This window comes from Coloeus monedula (assembly GCF_965178545.1).
Source record: "Coloeus monedula genome assembly, chromosome: 14".
Lineage (NCBI taxonomy): Eukaryota > Metazoa > Chordata > Aves > Passeriformes > Corvidae > Coloeus > Coloeus monedula.
Window position 1 is genome coordinate 20,488,704 of NC_138794.1, and position 23,885 is coordinate 20,512,588.

A 23,885-nucleotide genomic window follows, 5' to 3' on the forward strand; every position below is an offset into this window, starting at 1 on the left:
AAAACAGCAAGCACAGGAGCACCAGGATAGATGGAAGGCTTTGAATTACAGAGGGATTTCCATGGCCACGGCCGGCTGAGTCCATCCTTGGAGCCATAAATCTCCATTTCAGATGTCAGAGAAACCCTTAGGAGGGGGGAGAATCCCTTGGCACACAGCAAGACCCCTGCGCTGCGGTGGAGAAATGAGAGGATATTGTGACATTTAGCAGGTGCCAAAGACACCCGTGCTTTCATTTGCCTTCCTCCTGCCAAGGCAGCAAGTGTAACAAACCCTCTTCTCCCAGAAAGGTAACTCTGAAGGGGCTGATCTTGGCAGCAGTTCCATCTCTAGACCTTCCTGACGAATTTGAGCCCTTTCACACATCACCTGTTTGAATATAGACCAGATCAGCAGAGAATGAAATTAATCTCATTCAAAGGCAATTTTGATGGTCACCAGTAGAAAAACCTCTCGCCACGATTTGGTCCAGATCACATCCAGAATATTTTTCCAGTGCCTGGTGGCACAATAGAGCTTGTTGTGAGCTGTCAGTGAGCGTCATAAAGGCTGGACCTGGCCAAGAGTGAGAAACAGAAGCCTGACTAAAAAAACATTCTCCCCCAATTTATGGGCTGTAGGGACTGACGTAGTGAGCGCGTTTTAATTGCCAAGCTTGGCTTTGTTCAGGAGCTTCACCCACTGGATCTGATCCACCGGATGTCTTCAGCTGCACGTGGAGTACGGAGGAAGCAGTTCCAGTCTGAACAATTGCCAAACAGGCTGGGTTTCTTGAAGACTCATTACCATCCAGTCTCTGTCTCCCTCAGCCAGGAGAGCCTTCCTGATGTAAAACCATGTTTGAATTCGCCCTTAATCCCACTTGGTACTTCTTAAAATGACACTGCCCTTGTTTTTCCTAGAGAAACTCCTCTTTCTTCTAACATCTGTAAAGGATCCACCCCAGTCCTGAGATGCCACAACCTGTCAAGCTCATTCACACCAGCCAACCAGAAATAAGTATTAAAAAATATCTTTCCAGGATGTCTCTGGTTAAAAACTGACCATGGAACACAAAGGGAAGGGACTGGATGCTCCTACAGACATGGGGATCACCCTAAGTATGAGGAGAAAGATCAGGGGACAAATGTCCAGGGTTAGAATCGCAGCAGCTTAAGCAGACCTGGCCAGTCAGAAGCAAGAACAAAACGTAATTCACGGGCGTGAACCCACGGAGTCTGAGAGTCCAGCTTTCCCTTCTGATGGGTCTCACACTGGAGCGTGACTCAGTGACTGTAATCATTCAGTGTGGGAGAAAGATAAAGACAACTATCCCTAAAGCCTTGTGGCTGGAGCAAAGGGCTTTCATTTCAGCTGAGCAGGAAGTGCCAGCCCCTTTGGAAAACACTTCTCCCAGGGCCAGGTGATGGGGCACACCTGAGGATGCAGAATCTGTCTCCTTAAATGTGCACACTCCAAGCTGGCAACTCATGTAACCTCCCTGAGGAGACTGAGAAGGTCCTACAACATCTCCCCATGGCCAAAGGAGCGCCTGACCCTGTGAGAGAACATCAGCTCCTCCATTTCTGACTGCTTTGGGTGTCCCCCTGCATCAGCCCCAGCACGTGTTTTCCAGCTGGCACCAGGGCCCCAGCGAGCTGCAGCCTGGCCACAAAATCAACAGGTGATGCCAGTGAAGAACATCCAAGCCCAGAGCTGAGCTGCAGCCCTGGGACTTGGCAAAAGGCAGCAGCCATGGCTGTGACAGTCTTGATTTCCCCAGCAGTCCCTTGGGAATGAATTTACATCTTTACATTTTCCCTCCAAAGGTCACACAAACGGTATCTGAGGTTTTGCCAGCTGTTGCCACTTGATTTAATCAAAACCAACACTATAAATTAGTTTTCCATTGACGAGGAAACACCCAAAACCAAGAGAACCCAACTGCTCTGCTGTGGGAGGCCTCAGTACCAGGCAGGTGCTGCTCAAACTTCTGCAGTTCTGACCTCAATTTTCCATTTGAGATTCTGCTGTGTCAAACTTCAGTTTATCTGAAGGATTGTGTTCCTCATGTTGCATCTCCTCTTCCCTACCATGCTTCTATCCACGGAGCTATTAATGTGAATATACAATCCCAACTCTGCTGTGGGGTATCCAGGTGACCCCAAGGTGCAGGTACCCAAGATCTGGATATCTGCAGGTGCCCAGACACTTGGCAATCTGCAAACCAGTCTGAAAACCAAAAAAGCCAAACTGACTGGCTGGCCCCACTGACTTGTGGAAGTTTCCTCACCACATTCAGTACGTTCAGCTTTCATGGTGTCCACTTTTAACACAAACCCAAATCCAAACTTGGATCCCTTCCAGCTTGATTTCCTTTCATTTTCAGGTACATTAAAGGCTCTGTGATGCTGCCCATAGAACTATTACTTTCCACGTGACAGTAATTTAAACCCATTGGCCAATTTGGATGAAATTTGACTAAGGCAGAGCCCTCAAATGCTGGTATTTTGGCTAAGGAAGGCTCAGCTCCCATTGCCCCACAGGGTTTCAGTCTACGGGCAGCCCAGTAGCACTAAACCAGTAGAACTGGTAGGAGTGTGGGAGGGTGCTGTGCTCCGTGTGTGCCGTGGAGTGGGTGAGAAATGAGATATTCCTGGGATGTCCAAACAGAGGGAGGGAGCTGGGGCAGGTACCGGGGCAGGGGCGTGTAGGGGACAGGGGATGCAGGTCCGTAGGAATCCAGCTTCACTGGTTCTGCTGCGCAGGGAGCCAGTTTCTCACAAGCACACTCTGACCTTCCCTTCATAGGCAGGAGTCCTTCTCACCCGAAAAGCTTTCTTTGTAAGAAAGATGGAGAGGGACTTTGCACAAGGGACCGGAGTGACAGGACAAGGGGCAATTGCTTCCTGCTGCCAGAACACAGGGTTAGATGGGACAGTGGGAAGAATGTGAGGGTGGGGAGGCCCTGGCACAGGGTGCCCAGAGCAGCTGGGGCTGCCCCTGGGTCCCTGGAAAGGTTCAAGGCCAGGATGGATTGGGCTTGGAGCAACCTGGGCTAGTGGAAGGTGTCCCTGCCCATGGCAGCGAGGGTGGGATTGAGATCTTTGAAGGTTCCTTCCACCCCAAACCACCCGGTGATTCTATGATGGAAGAAGATTCTCTCAGCCCTGAACTGTGCCGACCCTAGGATGTTTGGGCACCCAAGGAAACCCCAGGGCAGGGCCCTGCCTGGCACTCACCAGCTGGATGGCGATCATTAACACCGTCTTCAGAGTGAATGTCCTGTCACAGAGGTCAAACAGATCTTCCAAGCTCGGGCCAAGCAGCTCCAGTACCATGGCGTTGTACTTTCCACACGGTCCGAAGTAATACACCTGGGGGAGCCCTTCAGCTGGAAGAATAGGAAAAGAACTGGAATCAGTCAATGGGACAAGGCTAATTCCCCTCCTCCTGCGTGCATGCCTTTCATTAGGCAGAGCTTTATTGTCACTTCTTGAGTATTCTCTCTGATGCTGCCCAGCAAGGAAATAAGTTCCAGCACACACTGTGACTGAACTGAAGGCCAAACTAGTGCAGGCTCTGCTCAGCTACACCCTTGGACAGACAAATAGATTTCAGAGCAATAAAAAGACTGTCTGAAAGCATCGAGCTTTGACAGCTTAAAGGCTTGGATTTAGGGAACAAGACATGGAGTTCCCTGTGTTCCACTAAACATCAGGCAGAGAACAGCCCCAGATGGGGGCTGGCACTTGTTGGAGCAGTTAGGAAGATGATAGTCCTTGGAGAACATGAGGCATGGGCAAAAAAGGGCTGCTTTGTCACCAAAGATAACACCCAGCCCCTGTTTTTCAGCACAACCTTAAATGAAGTCTACACTCAGAAAAAAGGAAAAAATCCTTTTCCTTTAAAATAGGGAAAAGTTTTAAATTTCGACCAATCACCACATAGGAAGAGGTGATCACGGTCATTCGCATATGTGCACACACACAACTATCAACATCGAACTGGTAGGAGCCAGAGCCCATCTTCCCACCCAACAGATTGCTCTGTAGGAGTACAGTGTTGATATTCAGCTGGCAGGGGATTTTTGGGTGGATCAGCTTTCTGAAAGGCATCAGAAGGAAAGGGAAAAAAACAGCTTTGGTGTTGGAAGACTCACGGAGCTGCACAGCACTCCTGGAATTACCTTTGAGTCAAAAAGGAAACCAGAGCAGCCCATACAGGAGGAATTCAGGGCAGGCCCAACTGCTCATTTTGCTAATCAGCACCTGTAGCAGCACTCGGCATCCTGGCACCAACGTCAGGCTGGGTAACACATTTAAATATCCATCTACTTCCAGTCTACACCTCAGAAGCAGCTCCAAAACACAATGGGAGGGTTTTGTTTTGAAATACGGGGCTTTGTCTTATGTCACAACGTGGTATCTGCTTGAATGCCCAAAGATCTGGCATCCTGCTATTCAGCGTAAAGGCTGAGCACGGGCAGCACTGCCACGTGTGCAGCCTTTTTTCCCCCAGAGATCCATAAATTACAGAGCATGGGACCTGAAAGCACTGTGATTATTAATTTTATGGCATGTTTTAAGCAAGTGCAGGCACACACCTGGATTTGTATAAGTGATCAATATTAGATACAGCAAAATACTCGGCTAATTAAGTGCAGGGTTTGGTGTCGGCTCTGTGAGGTGCTCAGGCAGGGAAGCATTTCAGGCAGCAGCACAACAAGTGCATGTCCTACTCCAGATTTAGGGAAGCCCTGTTAATCCACCCGATGGCACTGGGAACTCTGCAACCTGCCAACAATGTAACAAATGCAGCACTGAGATTACTAGAGCTGAAATATCACAGAACTTGTACTCCCAAGTACTGCCCCAAAAGAACAAAATGCAGCTTGACAAAGATTAGCCGAGGAGGGCTTTAATCTCGTTAACTCACATGCTCAGGGAATCTGTCATCAGGATGCATTAATGGGATATTACAGAGTATTGCAGGAATTCCCTGTCTAACCAGAGTTTTGTGTCCCATCTAAACATTGACCCAACCAGGGTTTGGGAGGCTGCTGCTCCTAAAAGAGCTCCATGCTTCAGGAAGCAGCATCAGTCATTAAATCCTCTAGGAAGACAGGATGTTTTGATGCAGAAGCAATTCAGAAAGCCAAACAATGATGGGATACAATCCAGGCAGCTCTGAGATGCTTTCAAATACCCCCAAATTGACACAAATGGCAATTTAATGTCATCAGCTTAGTGTTGAAGGCAGGAACAATTGCAATAGCTCTTGAAGTGACTCATGGTGAGCCACTGGGCTTTCAGTAAGGTCTGATGAGGACTTACCTACATAATCACCTCTAACACCAAGATCAGCATCTCTACTTTTTAGAGAATAATAGAAGAATAATAGAGAATAAGAGAGTAACAGAGTATTTCATGCAAGTTTAAACCTGAGCCCATTATAGATTCTAGATACAGCTAGACAATGAGTACCTCTACCACAATTTCTACAAGTCTCAAACAGTGGAACTGAGGAAGGAATCAGGATTAGGACTCTGCTAATTAAGGTATGCAGGAGAATAAAATTGCACAAAGACTCTTAAGGAAGGTGAAGGATCCCATTCCCAGAGAAGGGGAAGATGAGAACATTTACAGCCTCCCTTGGTGAGCATTGCAATTAAAATGGAACTCCTACTGGGCATAAGAACCAGGTAGACAGACTGCAGCAAGACCCAAAAGGTGGGGATTTCATGTAGGGAAGGAAGCAACACTACCTAGTGCTCTCTGGGATCCCGATTCCTTCAGCTTTACCTACTCAGAGCTTATAGCCAAGACCTTGAGTATCCTCTAAAACCCTCAGGAAGGCTCTGCTTTCTGTGGGAGCTCTGACAAGGTGAGGCCTTAGTGAAGAACATAAAAAAAGCATCCTAAATGTCAGAATACAGGAGACATCATTGGCTTCAGGCGTATTTTTAGGGTTCGATTTTTCCCTGAGGGTTTTCAGCAGTGCTGCCAGCTCTGCAGTCAAGGACTTCCCTCTTGCCTTTGCCAGGATAAAGCTGCTGTAACATCTCTCTGATTTCCAGAGCCAGGCTGCACTGCCGTGTCCTGGATCCAAAGGAGCAGCTTTGCTGAGCCCTGTGGAACTCCCAGCCCAAGCCAAGGATCTTCAGCTCCACACTGGTTATGGAATAAAGTTGGGAAGGACTCAGGGTAACACGTCCTCAGCTCACTCAAACTCAACATTCACTGTCTTTTTGGGAAGGAGAAAAACTCGACAGATGAACTTGATGTACACATTGCAGTGTGTTGGCAGATAAGACTGGATGAAAACTTGAGATACAGGCAGCTCCAGAGCCATTCTGAGCAGTAAAAAAGGTCAGCCTAAGAAAATCTGCATAAAATTTGATGTTGTCACAGACCATCTGCATAATTTATGACGTAGCTTGGCTCTATTTCAGTGACAAGCATCGTGTCCTGGTGCCGAGTCCATTGTCACAGTGAACCACAGGAACTCCATAAATATCACCAGCAGATCCGTAAATACCTAAGAAGGATGTTGCCAACTAAAGAGACTGATGGAGGAAAAAGGACTTTTTTGCCTGGGCAGTTGGAATTGAGGTTTTTAATGGCAAGTCATTGCATTGGGAGAGGACTGGAAAGGTCACACAAAGCCACGGTGTCGTGCTGTAGGTGAGCAGCTCTGGATTCAGAGACTGTGGCATGAAAAGTCACCAGCAGAGCAGAGTCTCATATTGAGGATTCAAAGGTACAACTCAACGCTTGAAGTACAGACCATGATCTGTTTAATGCAGTTAATGCATGAAATCACATCAGAACTAGGAATTTCTCCATGGCATCAAACAAGAGAAATACACTAAAGGAAGAAAATACAGGCGCAGGTTCTCCTTTGGAGGAAAACCAGTTTATTACAGCAGAGACTGATGTGAGCAGAAATCATCTCAATTTGCTTAACGGCTTTGGTCTCGCTGCTGAGTGATTTGGCTCAGCTACATGGAAAAGGCCCCACTCCACCCTCACTCTCACAGGAAGTTTATCACCCCAATAAACACAGACTGATCGCTGCACTGGAATCCACAGGCAAATTCTGCTATTTCAGCAGAGCGATGTCTTGGAAGAAATTCAAGCTGAGCACAGCGAAAACCGAGCAAAGCATTTTGTAGATTAAAGCATCACCGCTGGAACGAGAGCAAATGCAGACATCAAAGCCAAAAACTCAAGACTTTGATTCCCCCACACTCCCGAGACTGGCCCTGGCTTTCTGGGGATGCTAAACTCTCGCTGCTTCTGGCCTGCCACCAAAAGGGACTTTCCCATCCTTCCTCATGCTCTGTGGCTGAGCAATACATTGGATCAACCCAAAAAACCCTTGGCTTGAGCTTGAACACAAGAACGGGAACAGTAACAAACAGCAGGATCACTGCTCTTCCAGAGAGCTTCATCTGAGCCAGACTAACACTTGGAACAACACCTTTCAGAAAGTTCCATCACACAATGAAGTGTCCTGGACGATTTGAGTAATGTTCTCTTGCTGCCATATGTTTTACAGCATGACTAATGGCCCCACAACTCCTCAGACATCCAACATACTCCAAAAAACCACATTAGTTCAGGCACACAGACATTCCAAAGCCATTTCCAGGACTGGTTTTGAAACAGCGATGGGCAGAGATGCCAATCGAAGGTTACGCCCGAGGGAAATCGGAGTTTGCAGCACCTGCCCCGCATGGAAGGCATGGGAGGCAGAACCCAGCTGCTCCAGAAGAGCACCTGGCTTGAGGCTTTGTGTGGGCATCACAAGAGGCTCTGAATAAACCTCATAAAGAGCAAGTAAAATACACCCAAGGATGGACGAGGGAGCAAGTGCAGGAAGCTGCGCGTGGCATCTACATCAATGGAAGGGCAAGCGCCACATCCCCAAACAGCAAATCACCAGGAAACATCCAGAGCCTGTGATCAGTATCTGTAGTTTCTGAACCACCCATGGTTTTTGCTCCCATGGGGAGTTGGTTTCCACGGCCCTTCGATGAGGTGTGGCCAAACAGAGAAGCTGATGTCTTCAATTTCAAGAATTAAAGAAGAATTCAGACCCTCTCTTCGTGCAGGTTTTGACACTGAGCTCTATTGCAGAGGGGAGACACTCCTGAACTCTTTCCCATGCTGAAAAAGATGCAGACACACACCAGCAGCCTCAGTGTACAGAAGGTTCTGTGTGGTTTTAAAGAGGCTCTGATGAATGGACCGTAGATTGTCACAGAATTCTCATTCAGAGCAGAAAGTTTATTTTTACAAATCACAGAACACAAAATTACACGATGAACAGCATAAATAGCAACTGTGAGAGGGCTGAATATCTATAGCTAAAATTAAACATGTTCCAAACAAATTAAACAAATTGCTTTAGAGTAGTCAACCCATTTAAGCTGATTACACTAATGAGGATCTACCCTTCTCTTAATTTTCAAATCGGAATAAAATCCTGGCTGAAAGAGAAGATTTGTGATCAACATGGACTGGGCCAAGATCTCAGCTTCTAACCTCTTCAAACATGCCCCATGTAAATCTACCTAAGCATGTTAGTTAACAGGTTATATCTGTGAGCTGGAAGTAAAAAGACTCATCCTGCCCTTCAGGGTTTGGAATAGTGTCTGCTTCAAAAACAGAAAGATGGGAGAAAAGTTGAGATTGGGCTTGTTACTGGGAATAAAGTTGGCCTAAGGGTCTTTCAGGTGTTTGACTGGATGCCTTTCAGAGATACCTTCCTTCAAAGTACGGCTGCAAAAGCTTTATGATACAGTCCTTCACCTTCAATCTTACCTGGAGGAGCTTAGAGAAGGACAGAGATTTTGGGTGATTGAGAGCATTTTCTCTTGTTTGAGAAACAGCAGTTGAGATGCGAAGGAAGACAAGCAGAAAATGCAATTTGTGACTCCAGCACCAGCTCACTTGCAGGTGGAAAAAGAGGTGGTGGAAAAGATCTGCCACAATCTCACCAGCCACTCCAAGGCTTCGCAAACCTTGAGCTGGCAAAAGATCAGGGAAAGAACCTAAAAACAGTGATCTGATCCAACAACCACAGACAGAAATATGCACGTGGAGAAGCAGGGTTGGAGGAGCCGGAGCACGGCCGGCACTGCGGCAGCTCCGATGGTGATCACAGAGACGACCACCATGCTGCGAGTGCTGCCAGCCTGAAACGCTCCTGAACAACTTCCTCGCTCTTGAGCTGTGATACCGTGGTTTGAGAGCCCACAATTTACCTTTAGTTCTTCTCACTCACCTGAAGAGGGTGAAGAGCAGCCAGACCTATCCAGAGCCCCTGGCACATCTCCTGCCCCCAAACATCCTCCAGCTCCGTTGGCTCCAGCTGCTGCCAGACACTTGGCTCTCTGCTGCCAGCTTTTCACAGTGTCTTTTCCCTGCTTTGACTGGGCAATAAATCATTTCTCCTAGAAAATACTGAACGCTCTGGCACCACTGCCTAGCAGGAATTTCTGCAGCAGGACTTTCCCCTTTAGCCCATGGGTGGGGGAGGAGGAAGAGAGGCAGAGCAAGGCCCTGTTCCCAGCCTTGGATGTGGAAAAGGTGCAGCTCAAACACTCTCTGAACTCAAGAAGAAATAACTCAAGGGAGAACATCAGAAGCTGGAAGGGACCTCAAAGCTGCCATGGGTGGGGACACCTTCCACTAGACCAGGTTGCTCCAAGACCCAACCAACCTGGCTTTGAACACCTCCAGGGATGGGGAAACCTCAGGAAGGTATTGGATCAACACCTTCTCCCCAGATGATGGCAGAGAAAGCTGAGCTTTTCATGGGAAGAGACGACACTGGGCCCATAACAGCGCAACAGTTGTGTATGAGCTGTGAGGAGACAGAGCTACTGTCATCTCCAAGGAGTTCCACGTGGGCTCCAAGACTCCAGCCTCACTCCAGCTTATCTCAGGAGATGCAGGATGTATTTTATCCCTGCTGTGTTTTGTTTCGTTTTGGTAGTATTTGAATCTACAGAAAGAAAAGAGACAGGAAAAGGAACAGAAGAAAAACAGACCTGGGAAGGACAGAAGGAAGAACATATTTGTTCTTGCTGCTGGTAAAAATCCAAATGATTTGATTTTTACTTCAGTTGCAGAAAAACACATCTCAGGATCGCTGTGTTAGTAGAACAGGGTGGCATTTCATCTTCCTTGAGTGGTACAAGCTGCTTTCCTGACATCATGGCTTCACTTTATTAAACAACTCTCCACATCCACAAAGCAAGAAGCACTTGCAGAAGGGGTACCAAGGAGACAACCACATTTATATTCATAAAGATAAAAAAAGATAGGGAGGAGAATCAGCCCTAGCTGGAAAGGTCGAATGCAGGAAAACTTTCAAAATCTGGGAAACTCACCTAGAAATACCCATTTACAGGCAGTTTTTTAGCTCTGAGAACTAAATTAGTCAAATGAAATTGTTTCAGTTCTTGACAAACACAAAAGAATAAAGCACAGCACAATAAATTGCTTTTTTGGCTAGTTTCAAAAGACTGAATTCACATTTCTAGGGCTCGGGGGAAACGACTGCACTCAAATCTCCATGTTACTGTTGGATTTTATATCCAACATGTCTTGTTACAGTGATGATAGCAGCTGGCACATAGAACACCACCTTAAGAGAAGGACAAAACCAGTGAAGAATTTTAGAAGAGTTATTTTAAACCACACAAAAAAGGTCTAGCTTAAGTTCTGTCTTAATTACCTTTTCCCACACACCTGCAATACAAGGACAAGGATGAAAGAAAACCATTGGAACAGCTGCCCAGGGCAGTGGTGGAGTCACTCAACAACATCCCTGGAGGGACTTAAAAGCCATGTGGATGTGGCACCTGGGGACACGGGTTCCTGGGTTCCTGGTGGCCTTGATGGTCTGAGGGGGGCTTCTTTTCCAACCTAAACGATTCCATGATTCTGCTCCACTGCAGGTCACACAGCCATGTGAGCTCTGCCAGGCACACCACATCTGTGTGGCCAACTGGGTTCTGCTGATCAAGAACACCCACAAAAACCCAACCAAAAAGAAAAAAAGAAAGAAACAAGTTCCACTCCACCTCCCCCCCCCCCCCCAAAAAAAAAAAAAAAAAAAAAAAAAAAAAAATCTAAGGAGCAATTATTCCTGATCAGTTTTCCTTTGCTGTGCAATTCCCTAGCCCTACCTGCTGAGAGGGAGTTAAGTGGCAGGTTTGGGCCACTTCATCTGAACCAGGTAACAGAGAAGTTGAGATGAAATCACAGGTCCTTGATAATTTTCTTTTCTTTTGAGAACAAGTTCACAGAATCATGGAGTATCCTGAGCTGGAAGGGACTTACAAGGACCAATGAGTCCAACTTCTGTCCCTGCACAGACACCCCAACAATCCCACCCTGTCCCTGGCAGTGCTGTCCAAACGCTCCTGGAGCTCTGGCAGCCTCGGGGGCTGTGCCCATTCCTTGGGGAGCCTGGGCAGTGCCCAGCACCCTCTGGGGGAAGAGCCTTTTCCCAATATCCAGCCTAAACCTCCCTGACACAGCTCCAGCCATTCCCTCAGGTGCTGTTCCTGGTCACAGGGGGCAGAGATCAGAGCTGCTCCTCAGGAGCACGTTATGCACATGAAGTGATGCGTGTTTATGACATTACAGGCATAATCTTAAGAAAAATCAACAACAGAAGTTCTTGGTTGCTCAGCAGCACCCAAATTGAACTCCAGAAGCAGTTCCAGGGAAGAGGCTACTTCTAGGCAGATGAAAAATGCCACGAAAGCAGCAAAAACAAATTGCTTGTGCTGAATTGCTCCTCTGCTGCCCAGAGAACCATTTCGGTTTGATCACACCAAGTCCCAGGTGGCCCCTGCCCTTCCACAGCTTGTCTCCATTGGAGACTGCTGGCTGGAGGCAGAGCTCTTCCCTGCTTCCTCCCAGCTGGTGGCACTGCCACGATGACAATGCAGGGAGGGTCTGACAGCCACAGCGCTGAGCCCTGGCCACAGTCACTCTCACCAGGATGGCGTGAGGCAAAACTGGCAAGCACCAGGCAGGATTCGTCCTGGATCCAACAGCATTTTTAACTGGGATGGCAGATTTGTGGGTCAGATCCAGGTGGACAAAGCAGACAGTGGTATCGGACACGCACCTTTGGGTGCTCGGGAGGAAGATGATGCTCGGCCTTGCTCAGGCAGCTGAAGGGCAGATTCCCACCAGACTGTGGGGGGACAATCCGGTGCCATTTCTGGCAGCACAGCCCTATGTGTGATCCCACAGCTGTGCTGGGATCTGCCTGCAAAGCTGTGGTGCAGCTCGGGCCCCCAGTACCCATACTGGTCCCACTGGGAGGGTGGATTTTTGCAGGTTTGCCCCTGCGGCGGCATCAAACTAGAAAGTGATGATGAGAATCAAAGGCACATAAACTCTCCACAAGAAGCCAAGAGACTGGCATCCATCCGTCCCATCACTACTGTAGGACTGGAGGGAAAAAGAGATTTTTCACATGAGTAGGAAAGTGTTACCCACACAGTTCTTCCAGCCTGAGGGAAAACCTCCCACTCCCTCTTATCGCAGGAGAACCTGCTGCCAAACAGAAGTTCAGAGGCGCTAAATCAGATCCTACCTCCAGATATCATCTCTATTTCACCTTAAGAGAGCCGAGTAGGAGCAGGTAGGAATGGAATTTTAAGGGGAAAACTGCCACATTCAGACAGAAAAATTATTACAAAATTTCAGAACTCCAGCCTGACCCATCACAGACTCAGGGGCAGAGCCTGTGGCTTATCTTTTAGCAATGGGAGGAGGTTTTTCAATAGCAGGCAGGGCACAGCTCCAAAACACAAATTCCAAACCCACTGGAGAGCCAGTCAGGGAGGTGGGCAGCCCTCCATCGCAGGACTTCACTGGTGTCAAACCTCCCTGGCACAGCTCAGTGTTTCACCTTAAAAACCTCCAGTGTGTGCAGGATGCCTCTGCTGTGTTGGAACGGATCCCACTAAATCAGGCACCCACCTTCCAAAAGGGAAAGAGCTTTGTTTGGATCAAGGCAGTGCTCAACACCTGACACAGCAGCCCCTCTGAAAACTGATTTTATAGCTTTAGACCTCAATTAGTTTCTAAGTGCAGCATTCCCATGGCTTGAAGAATGTTCATAGAAGGGGTAGGAAAAGGGGACAAGCAGAACAGCCAACCAACTCCTACATCCTTATTAATTATCCTGGCCCTCATAGACAAACTGGATTTATCATTCAATAATACAATATAAATATAAACTCCAGAATTTATCTTCAAACATCACGTGTCATATGAACTCCCCATTACTGGAAATATTCAAGTCCAGATTGGACAGGGCTTGGAGCAACCTGGGATAGTGGAAGGTGTCCCTGCCCACGGCAGGGGGTGGAATGAGATGAGCATTAAGGTGCCTCCCAACCCAAACCAATCTGTGGTTCTTGTGGTCTTCACCTCCCCACTCCGACAGCTGAGGCACTCCAGTTTCCAAGCACAGCCTGGGCGACAGCCAGCAGGAGATATTTTGACTCCAGGTTTGCTAGAAAGTACCAGAAGCAGCACAGAGATCTTCATGACTAAATATCTGTCCCTCTCCTTGAGCCCTGCTGGATCCTCAGAGCAGCAGTGCATCCCACAGCCCACAGCCGGCTCCCAGCGGACATCGCTGACTACAAGGAGAGCCCAGTGAGGCATCTGGGATGACTTGGATGACTCCAGATGCTACAGGTTTATGGCCATGACGTGCTCCAAGGAAAAGTGTCTGCAGGAAAGGCATTTTCCAGCTTCCCAGCATCCTGCTGTTCCCCTCCACGCGCTGCCTGGAGTCGCTGGCGTTTGATTTGTGATTACTGCCACGAATACCGGAAGAGTATGAGATGTATCAGGACTTTTCAGAATATAAAAAGGAAACTGCCTTACTCTCGTATTCAAATATTAATGGCCTTGCTTTAAAAGCATCTGATAGCTTCCAATTGACAAAACCTAAATTTAGCCCAAGGAAGTCAAAACTTCTGATGCTGAGATGCTGAAATGTGCACATTCAGGAAGCCCTTCCTAACAAGGGAACGGCCACATGAAGAAAAAGCCAAGTATTGTTAAACAGTAAAATGCAATTCTCTGGAGATCAACAGCAAGCCAGCTCTGAAAGCAGCAGGCTGTAACTGAGCACTTTACAGTAATCCACTACATTTCATTCTGCAATTCAAAAGCTTGGAAGTCTGGGATCCCTCAAGTTCAAGCTCTTGACTTTACAATGAAGCCACTGATCACAATTCCTTAAGATGCAGCTCAGTGTGAGGGTCTCCACTTTTCAGGAGAATTGCTGAGCATCTCCACCTAATGCCAAGGGCACATTTCTGTGCACGATTCGAGAATGAAGAAGTTTTTCCTCGCTGGTAGAAAATTAACCCAACATCTTAAAACCTTCGGGTCTATTGAAGGCATCTGAGGTAGAGAATGACTGACATGAGATGTGTCCCAAAGTTGTTTCCCTTGCAAATGGATGTCAGTTTTGTATCACCTTGCACAGATGAGTCAATTATTAAATACTCAGAGTCACTGAACACTGGCAATCTGAAACATTTCCAGTATTTCAAAGGAGGAGGCTGCAGTGCTTATCCGGAGCGTTGCAGTGTGACAGGTATGAACAAACCCTTCCACACAACATGCAAGACACAAAATACCTCAGGTGACAGCCACGTGTTGCTCCACACCACTCCAAACCCACCTTGGGGTGCAGAAGGGCAATTCCTGGAAGTGTTCAAGGCCAGGCTGGACAGAGCTCTGAGCAAGCCAGTCTAGTGGAAGGTGTCCCTGCCCATATGGCCACAAGATGGCCTTTAAGGTCCCTTCCAACCCAAACCACTCTATGATTTTATGATCATCCCCACCCAGCAGCTCCATCCCCCCGCCAAACCAGCCCCCTGCTGAGGGGTGACCTGGCTCAGCTCCCGGCCACAGCAATGTTTCCATCCAGGTGGCAAATACAAGTGGGAATTCTGCAGATTAAAGTCACTGTGGCCCCGGTTAATGGATATGTTCACACTTCTTAATTAAAGAAGGGTGGGGACCTCTTGCACTAACCCTCCTTCACATGGCCTCGAGGTGCTCCCGCTCCCTTGGGGAAGAGTGCTGTGCACAACGACCTCCCTGTGAAATCGTGGTGTTGGCAGCTCCACCAAGGCGACTTGTTTACATCCATCCTGTAACGAGCTTTACCAAAATGACCCATGATTGCCATGTGAAAGACAGCATTGTGCAACTGGCATGGAAAGAATTTCTTCACGAAGCACAGCCATACGTACAAAGTGTGTGTGGGTAAAGCAAGAGCAACACAGAAAAACGTGCTCAAGGCGGGCAATCCCGACAGGAGAACTCCATAGGCAGCACGGATAGCAGACAGCTCAGCCTCACTGAGGAATATATATGCAAATACTGACTAGACTATGCAAAGGCTCGGTTATTTATACCCCCTTCATTTCCCTCGGTCCTACCTCCTGACAAGTAAACAGACTGCTTCGCTCTGGCGAGTTGTGCAACACAGAGAGGTCCCAAAGTAAACACACAGACTCCATACTTCATTAGAGGTGAACTTGTTTACAGAGCAGGAATTAAAACAAACCCAGAGAATCCGTCAATATTCTATATGTACTGACACAGCCCTCCCTGACTCAGAACATTCTGCTCCTACACTGTGACTCATCCACTGCGTGGGCTTGGGACAGCAGAGATCTCGGTTTCCTGGGATTCTCCAGCGTATCAGACTCCTCTTCTGCTCCCCACTACGCCACTGTGGAGGCTCATGACGTCCAACATCCACCTGCCAGTGTCACCTGCCTGTGCTGGGGATGACCATTGGCTACAGAGGCACGGCACAGAACTGAACGCGCGGTGCCACATGTCCGAATGAATCACATGTGCCAAGGTGGGACTGCGAAGGGTGGGGGCAGGTGTGACTCATCTGCCAGCTGATATAAAAATAAACTACTACTGAATCAAAAATGCATGACTTCTGCACACGATGTGCACAGGCAGAAGCTGTCACTATGTGGAAACTTGAGCATCAGCTCCATGCAGCCAAAAGAAAGCCGGAAGCACGCAGTGCTCCATTTTACCTTCCAGAGGTGATGCTCACAGGGAAGGCACTACACATGGCCTCAGCAGGGAGAGATGCCAGAGGTGCTTTGAAATGTGGTAACAAATCCCAGAATGGTTTGGGTTGGAAGGGACCTTAAAGTCCACCTCATTTCATCCCCTGCCATGGGCAGTGACACCTTTCACTAGACCCATCCAACCTGGCCTTGGACACTTCTAGGAATGGGGCACCCTGTGCCAGGGCCTCACCACCCTCACAGCCAGGAATTCCTTCCCAATCTCATCCAGCCCTGCCCTCTGGCACTGGGAAGCCATTCCCTGTGTCCTGTCCCTCCACCCCTTGTCCCCAGTCCCTCTCCAGCTCTCCTGGAGCCCCTTCAGGCCCTGCAAGGGGCTCTGAGCTCTCCCTGGAGCCTTCTCCTCTCCAGGTGAGCACCCCCAGCTCTCCCAGCCTGGCTCCAGAGCAGAGGGGCTCCAGCCCTGGGAGCATCTCCATGACCTCCTCTGGACTTGTTCCTGAAGAGAAGATTAGATTTTTCTAACCTGGAATCAGCCTTAAAACAGAAAGACCATTCCTGTTATCCACAAGCAAACAGAGCCCACAGGACAGAGCCAATGGAATCATGGAGACCTTGGTGTGCCACCAGCAGGACCCAGCTGCTGCAGGACTCCTGCAAGCCGTGGGAAAAGCAGTTGCTTTTATTCATCCCAAACCAAGCAGGAGCGTCCTGGGATGCTGCTGGGTGAGCAGGGGGCAGTTCAAGCAAAGTCAAAGCTTTGTCCTTTGGTAACTGCCCAGGAAGTGGAACCATTCCAGGAGCCAGGAGCAGTCTGTTTGACCATGGACAAATAACTCAGTTTATTCCACAAACTTCAAGTACAGGGGACAAATGACACGTTCAAGTGACTTATCCAATACTGGAAACACATCGGAGACTTGAACTTCTTCTGGCAGCACTTGGAGATGCAAAAGCATTGGGTCAAGTCAGAGGGGGAGCTCCTCTTGTCCCCAAGGTATGGAAGCAGTGGATTCAAGCAGCTGTACAAAGCCTCAGAGCAAGGAGAAGCCCAGGAACTGAGGAACCAGCCTTGGGGAGGAGGGAATACCTGGAACAGCCAATCCTCAAGGAGGGTCACAGAGCAAGAGCGTAATTTTGGGGAACAACTACCACACTTGGATTGTGCTGCTCATGTTCATGCTCAGGTAGGTGCTGCCACCAGGACTGACTGTGCCACCACCAGTAAAGTGAGATCCTGGGCATAGCCCAGGACGACTCCAGTCAGGATGCTGGTGGCAAGCTCCTGTGGATTTTAGGACAAAGAACAACTATGAAACGGTTCAGTACAACACTGGCATTAGAGGACTGATGAGAGCAACGCAACTAGTTTGCACAGAGATTGTTAAAACTGCTTCAGGTACCTTGGGGAGCAAATGGATCATATCCCAGACTACCTAAAACCTGAAGGAATTACATTTCCTAAAGGAAAGATGTCCTTTCCTGAGACACCCTACGGACTGACCATCAGGTCTCTGACTCCGTGCCCACGCTTTGCTGTTTTGTTTTGCTGCTCACACGAAGGTAAAGCACTCAGACACTATTTTAGGTTATTAAATATTTAATTCCACAGCGAGAAAGAAAAAGCCAGCAGATGGTCAGTGTGCAGTAGGGCCTTGCTTGACTTCTGGGGGGAGAAAAGTTCAAGGAAGAATCACGAAAATCTGTTTCTGTGTGCAAACATTCCTCCAGTTAGAGGAAGAGGAAGGGAATTACAGGGCAGCTGTTAGTTTCCCTAAAACAGGGAGGCACTAAAACATCAGAGACAGCATCAAATATCCAAAGCAGCACATCAGAGATGTCTGTCAGTTGGTTACTCCTGACCCAGGACTTTCTCTGAATCCACTGGATCCATCCACCAGTATTGAGCTGTTCTGAGAAGGACCAAGAAGAGCCACATTCCTACAGTTTTGATCCCTTTGACAAACTTCTCCCTGCTCCACCACCTAATCTAGTGTGAAGCATCTTAGGATGTCTGAGACATATGAAATCCAGTCTGTTCCTTGGCTAATCCAAGGTGACTAGGGATCCTCATCGGAGCCACGTGGCAGGCAGAGAAACTGGTGCTGCTGGGAGGGAACAGATGCAACTTCAGTGCCCTGTCAGAAAGTCTTGGAACATCAAAGCTGATGGAGCACGTGGCACAGGGAGCCACAGAGTCACTGTGAAAGGAAGAGGCAGTTACTGCATCCTCTGTTCATGTGGAAACATCTCACATGGAAGCTCATCTCAGGATTCAGCTTCTGAATTACTACTATAGCTATTTGCTACTCTGTCCAACCGCACCAAAGGAAATGCAAAACTTGACTAAATAGCTTAGAAAAAGGAAAAAAATACTATTTTCACTAGTTTTTGATGATGACAAGTGAAGCAGGTATTGATACCTGCATACATCCTTCAGGCACTGGCCAAGTAGGTTGCTCCCTTCCAACCAAAGTTTTCCTCTGACTACTACCAAAGAGTAATACATTTAAAAATGTTTATTCTGAACATCCAAGAAGGAAATCACCATTAAAACTCTTCTTATTAGGAAAAAAAAAAACATTTCTCTCCCAAAGCTGCCGGTGATCACAACTTTGACGTCTCAGAGCTCACTGGGACCATCTGGCTGCACACGCAGCTGAGCGCGGCCGCCGCGCTGCCGCGGGGACGAGGCGGCTCCCGCAGCGTCACCGCCAGGCTCCCTCTGCTCTCCCTCCTTCAGCTAACGGTGGGAGCTTCAGCCAGCCACGTCATTTGGCAGGATTAATTGGCTAATTTATTGAGCAGAATGTCACATGCAACGCTACTGTTGTTCTCTCTGAGTCATGCACACCATGGGTTCGGACACCTCTAGTCTTGGTTCGGCAAGCGTACGACAATTCCAAGTAACCAGACATCTCTACTGGAAGTTCAAGCCTGGCTGTTCGAGCAGTTTCAGAGCAAGGACCATTAAGGGGAGCCTGGCACTAGCAACATCACTGAGAACAGACCCCTCTATTTCCCCAAAGCTGGCACTCAGTTCTGATCTGTTTTCCCAGCCAGACACTCTTCCCCTAATTGCTGGTGCAGGCACCAAGTCAAGCCTCCCTGCTCCTGGCAGGCTGACTCCACCAAAATTTGTTTTGTTCAGATTCCAGGTTTCATGGTGAGACCAGAACTGTAGTTCACATCCTCCACTCGAGTCTTGGCCGATTTCCAATTGTTCTAGCAAACTGCAGCACAAGAGCTTCTAATGGCATCCAACAGCTCCTCAGAGCTGGGTGTGCGGCACCCGTGGGACCACACAGAGAGAGAAACAGAGTCAGGTTGTTCAGGCAGCTTCTCAACAGTCCCTTGACAAATGCTCTGAGACAGTAAATTAGAGACTAGGAAGGAATTCCTCCCTGTGAGGGTGGGCAGGCCCTGGCACAGGGTGCCCAGAGCAGCTGTGGCTGCCCCTGGATCCCTGGCAGTGTCCAAGGCCAGGCTGGACGGGGCTTGGAGCACCCTGGTCTAGTGGAAGGTGTCCCTGTCCATGCAGAGGGTGAAATGAGATGGGCTTTAAGGTCCTTCCCACCCAAACCAGTCCATGATTCCATGAATGCTCTGAGTGGTTAAGTATTACAGGATGGAAAGCTTAAATTCTTTAGGAACAGGAGAAAACCTAAAAATATTTAATCTAACCAAAATAAAGCCATTCCTTCAAATTTTCATCAGTTTTATAATTCCTTAATAACATCTTTAAAGAGTGGAAGGAAGCCAAGTGGTGTAGAAAAAGCAGACTGGGATTCATTCATGTGTCACAAGACATGTGGGCTGGGGTATCCCAGAAATCACAAGCACCAACAGAGCTCCAGCAGGAAGTTCAACTTAGTGTTTTGGTAATATATTATTACCAAAGTATTTCTGGGTGTCCATCAGACATCCTCTGCAATTGGAAGCTGGGTCCATTCAGGGAAAACAGGAAAAATAAAATCAGAAGTGTAAAAAAACTACAGTCATGTAAGAAATTTGTCAAAACCCGAAGTCAATACATGATCAAGGCACAGAAGGAGCAGAGATGTTGTTGCTTCACAGAGACTTCCTTGAGCAGTGGAACACCCTGTACGAGGCTGTGGAAATCCTTGGCATGGGAAACTGCATGTGCTAAAAGGCTCTTCAGGTTTAAAAAACAACCATAAATTCAGGGAAGAAAAATCCAAACACTGTTAGACACAACTCCAGCTCTGTATCAGGGAAATCAGAGAGTGCCAGAAAAAAATGTATAAAAAATTCCACCTTTGGCTGATCCTGCTCTATTTTTCTCCTGTTTGCTGTAGACCATGGTTGCACAGAGGAGCCCAGGGGCTTTTGGATACTCTTATGATTTAACAAGTAAAAATGAGAACAATTTCCTAGGTTTAAAGACTTTAGATCACCTGCTTAAGCTGTGTTGTTCTATACACAAATAACGTTCCCCCCCCCCCGGATGATTCCTATGTTTTACAAACACACTTACAGGGGTATTTCCTTATCAGCAAATCCTCAAGAACTCGAGGGTCTAGGTCCACATAATTACCCAATATCATCATTACGATCTCATTCTCACCAAATCCCTTCCAAAACTTGTGTGAGGCTAAAAGGAATTGGCCCAGATGCCTAAGTTCAAGTCAGAGTTACAGAACGAATACTATGGTGTTGTTTGATTTAATAAAGAAATCCCAAACTTTTGACAAGTTTAAGGTGGGTTTACTCACCTGCACTTCCAAGTTGTTTATAAAATCTGTATTCTAAATGAAGCTGTGGTGCCCGGGATTTAATTGGTTCCTAGAACAGAAATAAATAAATTGGTTAAAATCAGTTTGACTGAAAGAAGTTCCATCCTATACTTGAAGATTTATGCATATTGAAAACACCCCAGACTGAAATTCTAACAACAGACTTCACTTTTAAAAAAGTCATTTAAAAAAGCAGTAAGATTTACTCTCTGGAGGAGAAATAACCTCCTCATTTAAATACAAAGCTCCCTCATTGCAGTAAAATTCAAGAATCATTCCACAAAGCTCCTGGTCCTTGAAGAATGACCCTGGACATTGGCAGAGGGAAGTCAAGGTTTTGAAAGCTCAAGCCCCAAGTTCACTCTGTGGGCACTGTGATTACCCACAGGGTTTTTGTTGGTCTCTGTATTTTTGAAAAATGTTGAGTCATACAAGTGTGTTTTAGATCAGACCACAGTCGCTCACAGCGAGCAACCAGAGTGAAGCCAGACAGCTGGGAAAAAGGAAGAAGTCTCTCCCTTCTTGTGGCAGGTGTCACTCAAACATCTTGAAGCACTCAAGAATATTCTATTTTATCCACAAAACACAAAAAAAAATAAAATGGGTACGTCTGTAATGCACCCCAACCATCCCATTTGTCAACTGTTCCTCAGGCGCACTTTACGCACAAGACTTAATGCCAACGATCCATCAAGGCATTAACGTGCAAGATTACAGAGCTTCTAAAAATACAAAGTTAATATGGAGAGGATTAAGAGACTGGAGTAATTACATCTGCAATGAAACTGTGCACTTGGGATGGGCATGGATGTGGCTTCACCGCCTGCCCAGGCAGCCTGGAGATAGAAGTTAATACTGGCCTCTGTTTTCGATGACCTCTAGTCTGCACTGTAAGACTGATGTCCACACTGGGTGTGAACTCCACAGTCAAGGCTCCTTTTTAACTGTGGAGAAGGAATTCTGTATGGGAATTCAGGCAATTTGACTTGCAGCTGAGCTGTTCCTCACCAGCTCAAGTCATCCCATCCATTTCCCAGCAAGGGGAACAAGTGCTCCTGGTTACTTCTCAACTTAATCACAGAATCATTGAGGTAGGAAAAGGCCTCCAAGATCACCAAATTCCCAATGTTTTAAAGCTCCAGAAGGCCAATATGACCAAATACTCAGCAAACAATGAGAAAAAATTTTCTGGAGGCCAAACTGAACCTGCACCGAAGGCAAACACAAAGCAACACACAAACAAGTTTGTTCTATAAGTCACATTTAAATTAAGGTAATTGTTGCTCATGGCTTGAGGGAGAGTCTACAGGTACCTGCAGAGCACAGGGACTCAGGGCAACAGGAACTCAGCCTGTTCAGGGAGCAGTTTATTTATCCAAACATTTAAAGGGGAAGGATTGATGTAGCAGGACATGATGGTGCTTGTGGGATCAGGGGAGGTAGCCCTGAGCCACTTCTGCATCAGGAGCTCCTGGAGCCGGAGCTCTGGACACCTGCCAGAGTCATGGCAGCTTCTGAGAAGATCATACCAGCACAGATGGTTGTCCTGTAGGCCAAGGGCTTAGGGATGATGGCAGATGTTGTGTTTGTAGCAAAAATAACTGAATTGCTACTGCCCAACAGAGCAAATCCACAGCTGGAGCCAACGGCATCATAACTGCTGCGAGGGGGTGGCCTGGTACCTGTGCTCTGACTGCAGCTGGGTGGCACCAGGCTGGCTTCTCCCAGGGAAGAAATTCTTCCTGTGGGCAATGGGGCTTTGAAAACCCCCAGAAGAATAAACCAGATGCCCCTGACCAAGTAAGGCAGCTGAAGAGCAGGACCAGGAGCTACATGGTGACGCCACACAAATCAACACAGGGACCAATCTCCACTGCCAGCAGTTTTCTATGGTGTAGCCTCAGTCCCAAAAAGAAACCATGAGGCATTAGCATGGAATTTCACAGCACTTTCTGGTGGGCTCTTGGTATCCATCACACAATTCCCTCATTTTCCAGCTCTAACGTTGTGATAGAAGGCAGGAACAGCTGAGACAGCAGGGCTGCAGTGGTGGGAGACGATCTCACAACTTCAAGGACTTGGAGCAGTGCTTTGACTCGGTCCAACAATGCAGATAGAAGAAAATGCTGCCTGTGAGTACATCAAAAGCAGCTACTCCACCACTAATCCACAAATTATTCGAGGGATAAAGAAAATAGCAGTTAAGTCCACATGTAAGAGAAGTGTATTTGCTGCTGAGGAGGCTGAGTAATTCTTATTCCTGTGGAATTCTGTCTAAGATTAGAAGACCAAGAAACCCCCATTTCTCCTACTGTTCCCTCCTTAAACTTCTCCAAAACGGAGCAGGTATATGGACACCTGGATGGCCCTCAGATGGCAATTCCAGCCCTTCACACGAGAAGGACCTGAGATTTTTAAGCCTGGATCACAACAGGAAATGAAACTGGAGTGGGTTGCAGAGTAACTGTTTTAACACTCAGTTATTCAGGAAAAAAAAAAAATAGCAGAAAAAAGGAAGAAAGAATGTGACCAGAAAAACAGGTCAGACTGAGGCAGCCATGAGGCAATGCCATTGAGTCCTGCCATATGGAAAAGCTTCAGGTTACTGAGAGGTGTCACTGCAGCCACTTGTTTGAGAGAAAAAAGCACCCTTTGGACTAGTACAGCTGTGTTTTACCTGGGTTATGACTTCCTTACGGTTTCCAATGCAACATCTTTGTGGGATTATCTTTGGAAGCAAATTAGAAGCATCACTGCCTCAATAAAACGCCTCCTCTGTGTACACAGCACATTTTCTAGGGCCTAAAATCAACAATTCTTCTTTCTGATGCAGATCCACATCAAGGGCATCTCCTATGGAACCAGGCTGGGAGAGCTGGGGGTGCTCACCTGGAGAAGAAAAGGCTCCAGGGAGACCTCAGAGCCCCTTGCAGGGCCTAAAGGGGCTCCAGGAGAGCTGGAGAGGGACTGGGGACAAGGGCTGGAGGGACAGGACACAGGGAATGGCTTCCCACTGC

At 47.6% G+C, this 23,885-nt stretch overlaps 1 protein-coding gene across 4 annotated transcripts in view; it reads right to left on the bottom strand.

Moving 5' to 3' along the window:
- The window catches only part of CSNK1G1 (casein kinase 1 gamma 1), a 104,676-nt gene that overhangs the window by 27,606 nt on the left and 53,185 nt on the right, over positions 1–23,885 (bottom strand). For all 4 annotated transcript variants that reach the window (XM_082290512.1, XM_082290510.1, XM_082290511.1 and 1 more), the window contains exons 5-6: positions 20,848–20,917; positions 3,222–3,373 (exon numbers count right to left, since the gene is read on the bottom strand). In XM_082290512.1, the coding sequence (XP_082146638.1) occupies positions 3,222–3,373; positions 20,848–20,917 (222 nt within the window). The remainder of the gene's footprint in view (positions 1–3,221; positions 3,374–20,847; positions 20,918–23,885) is intronic.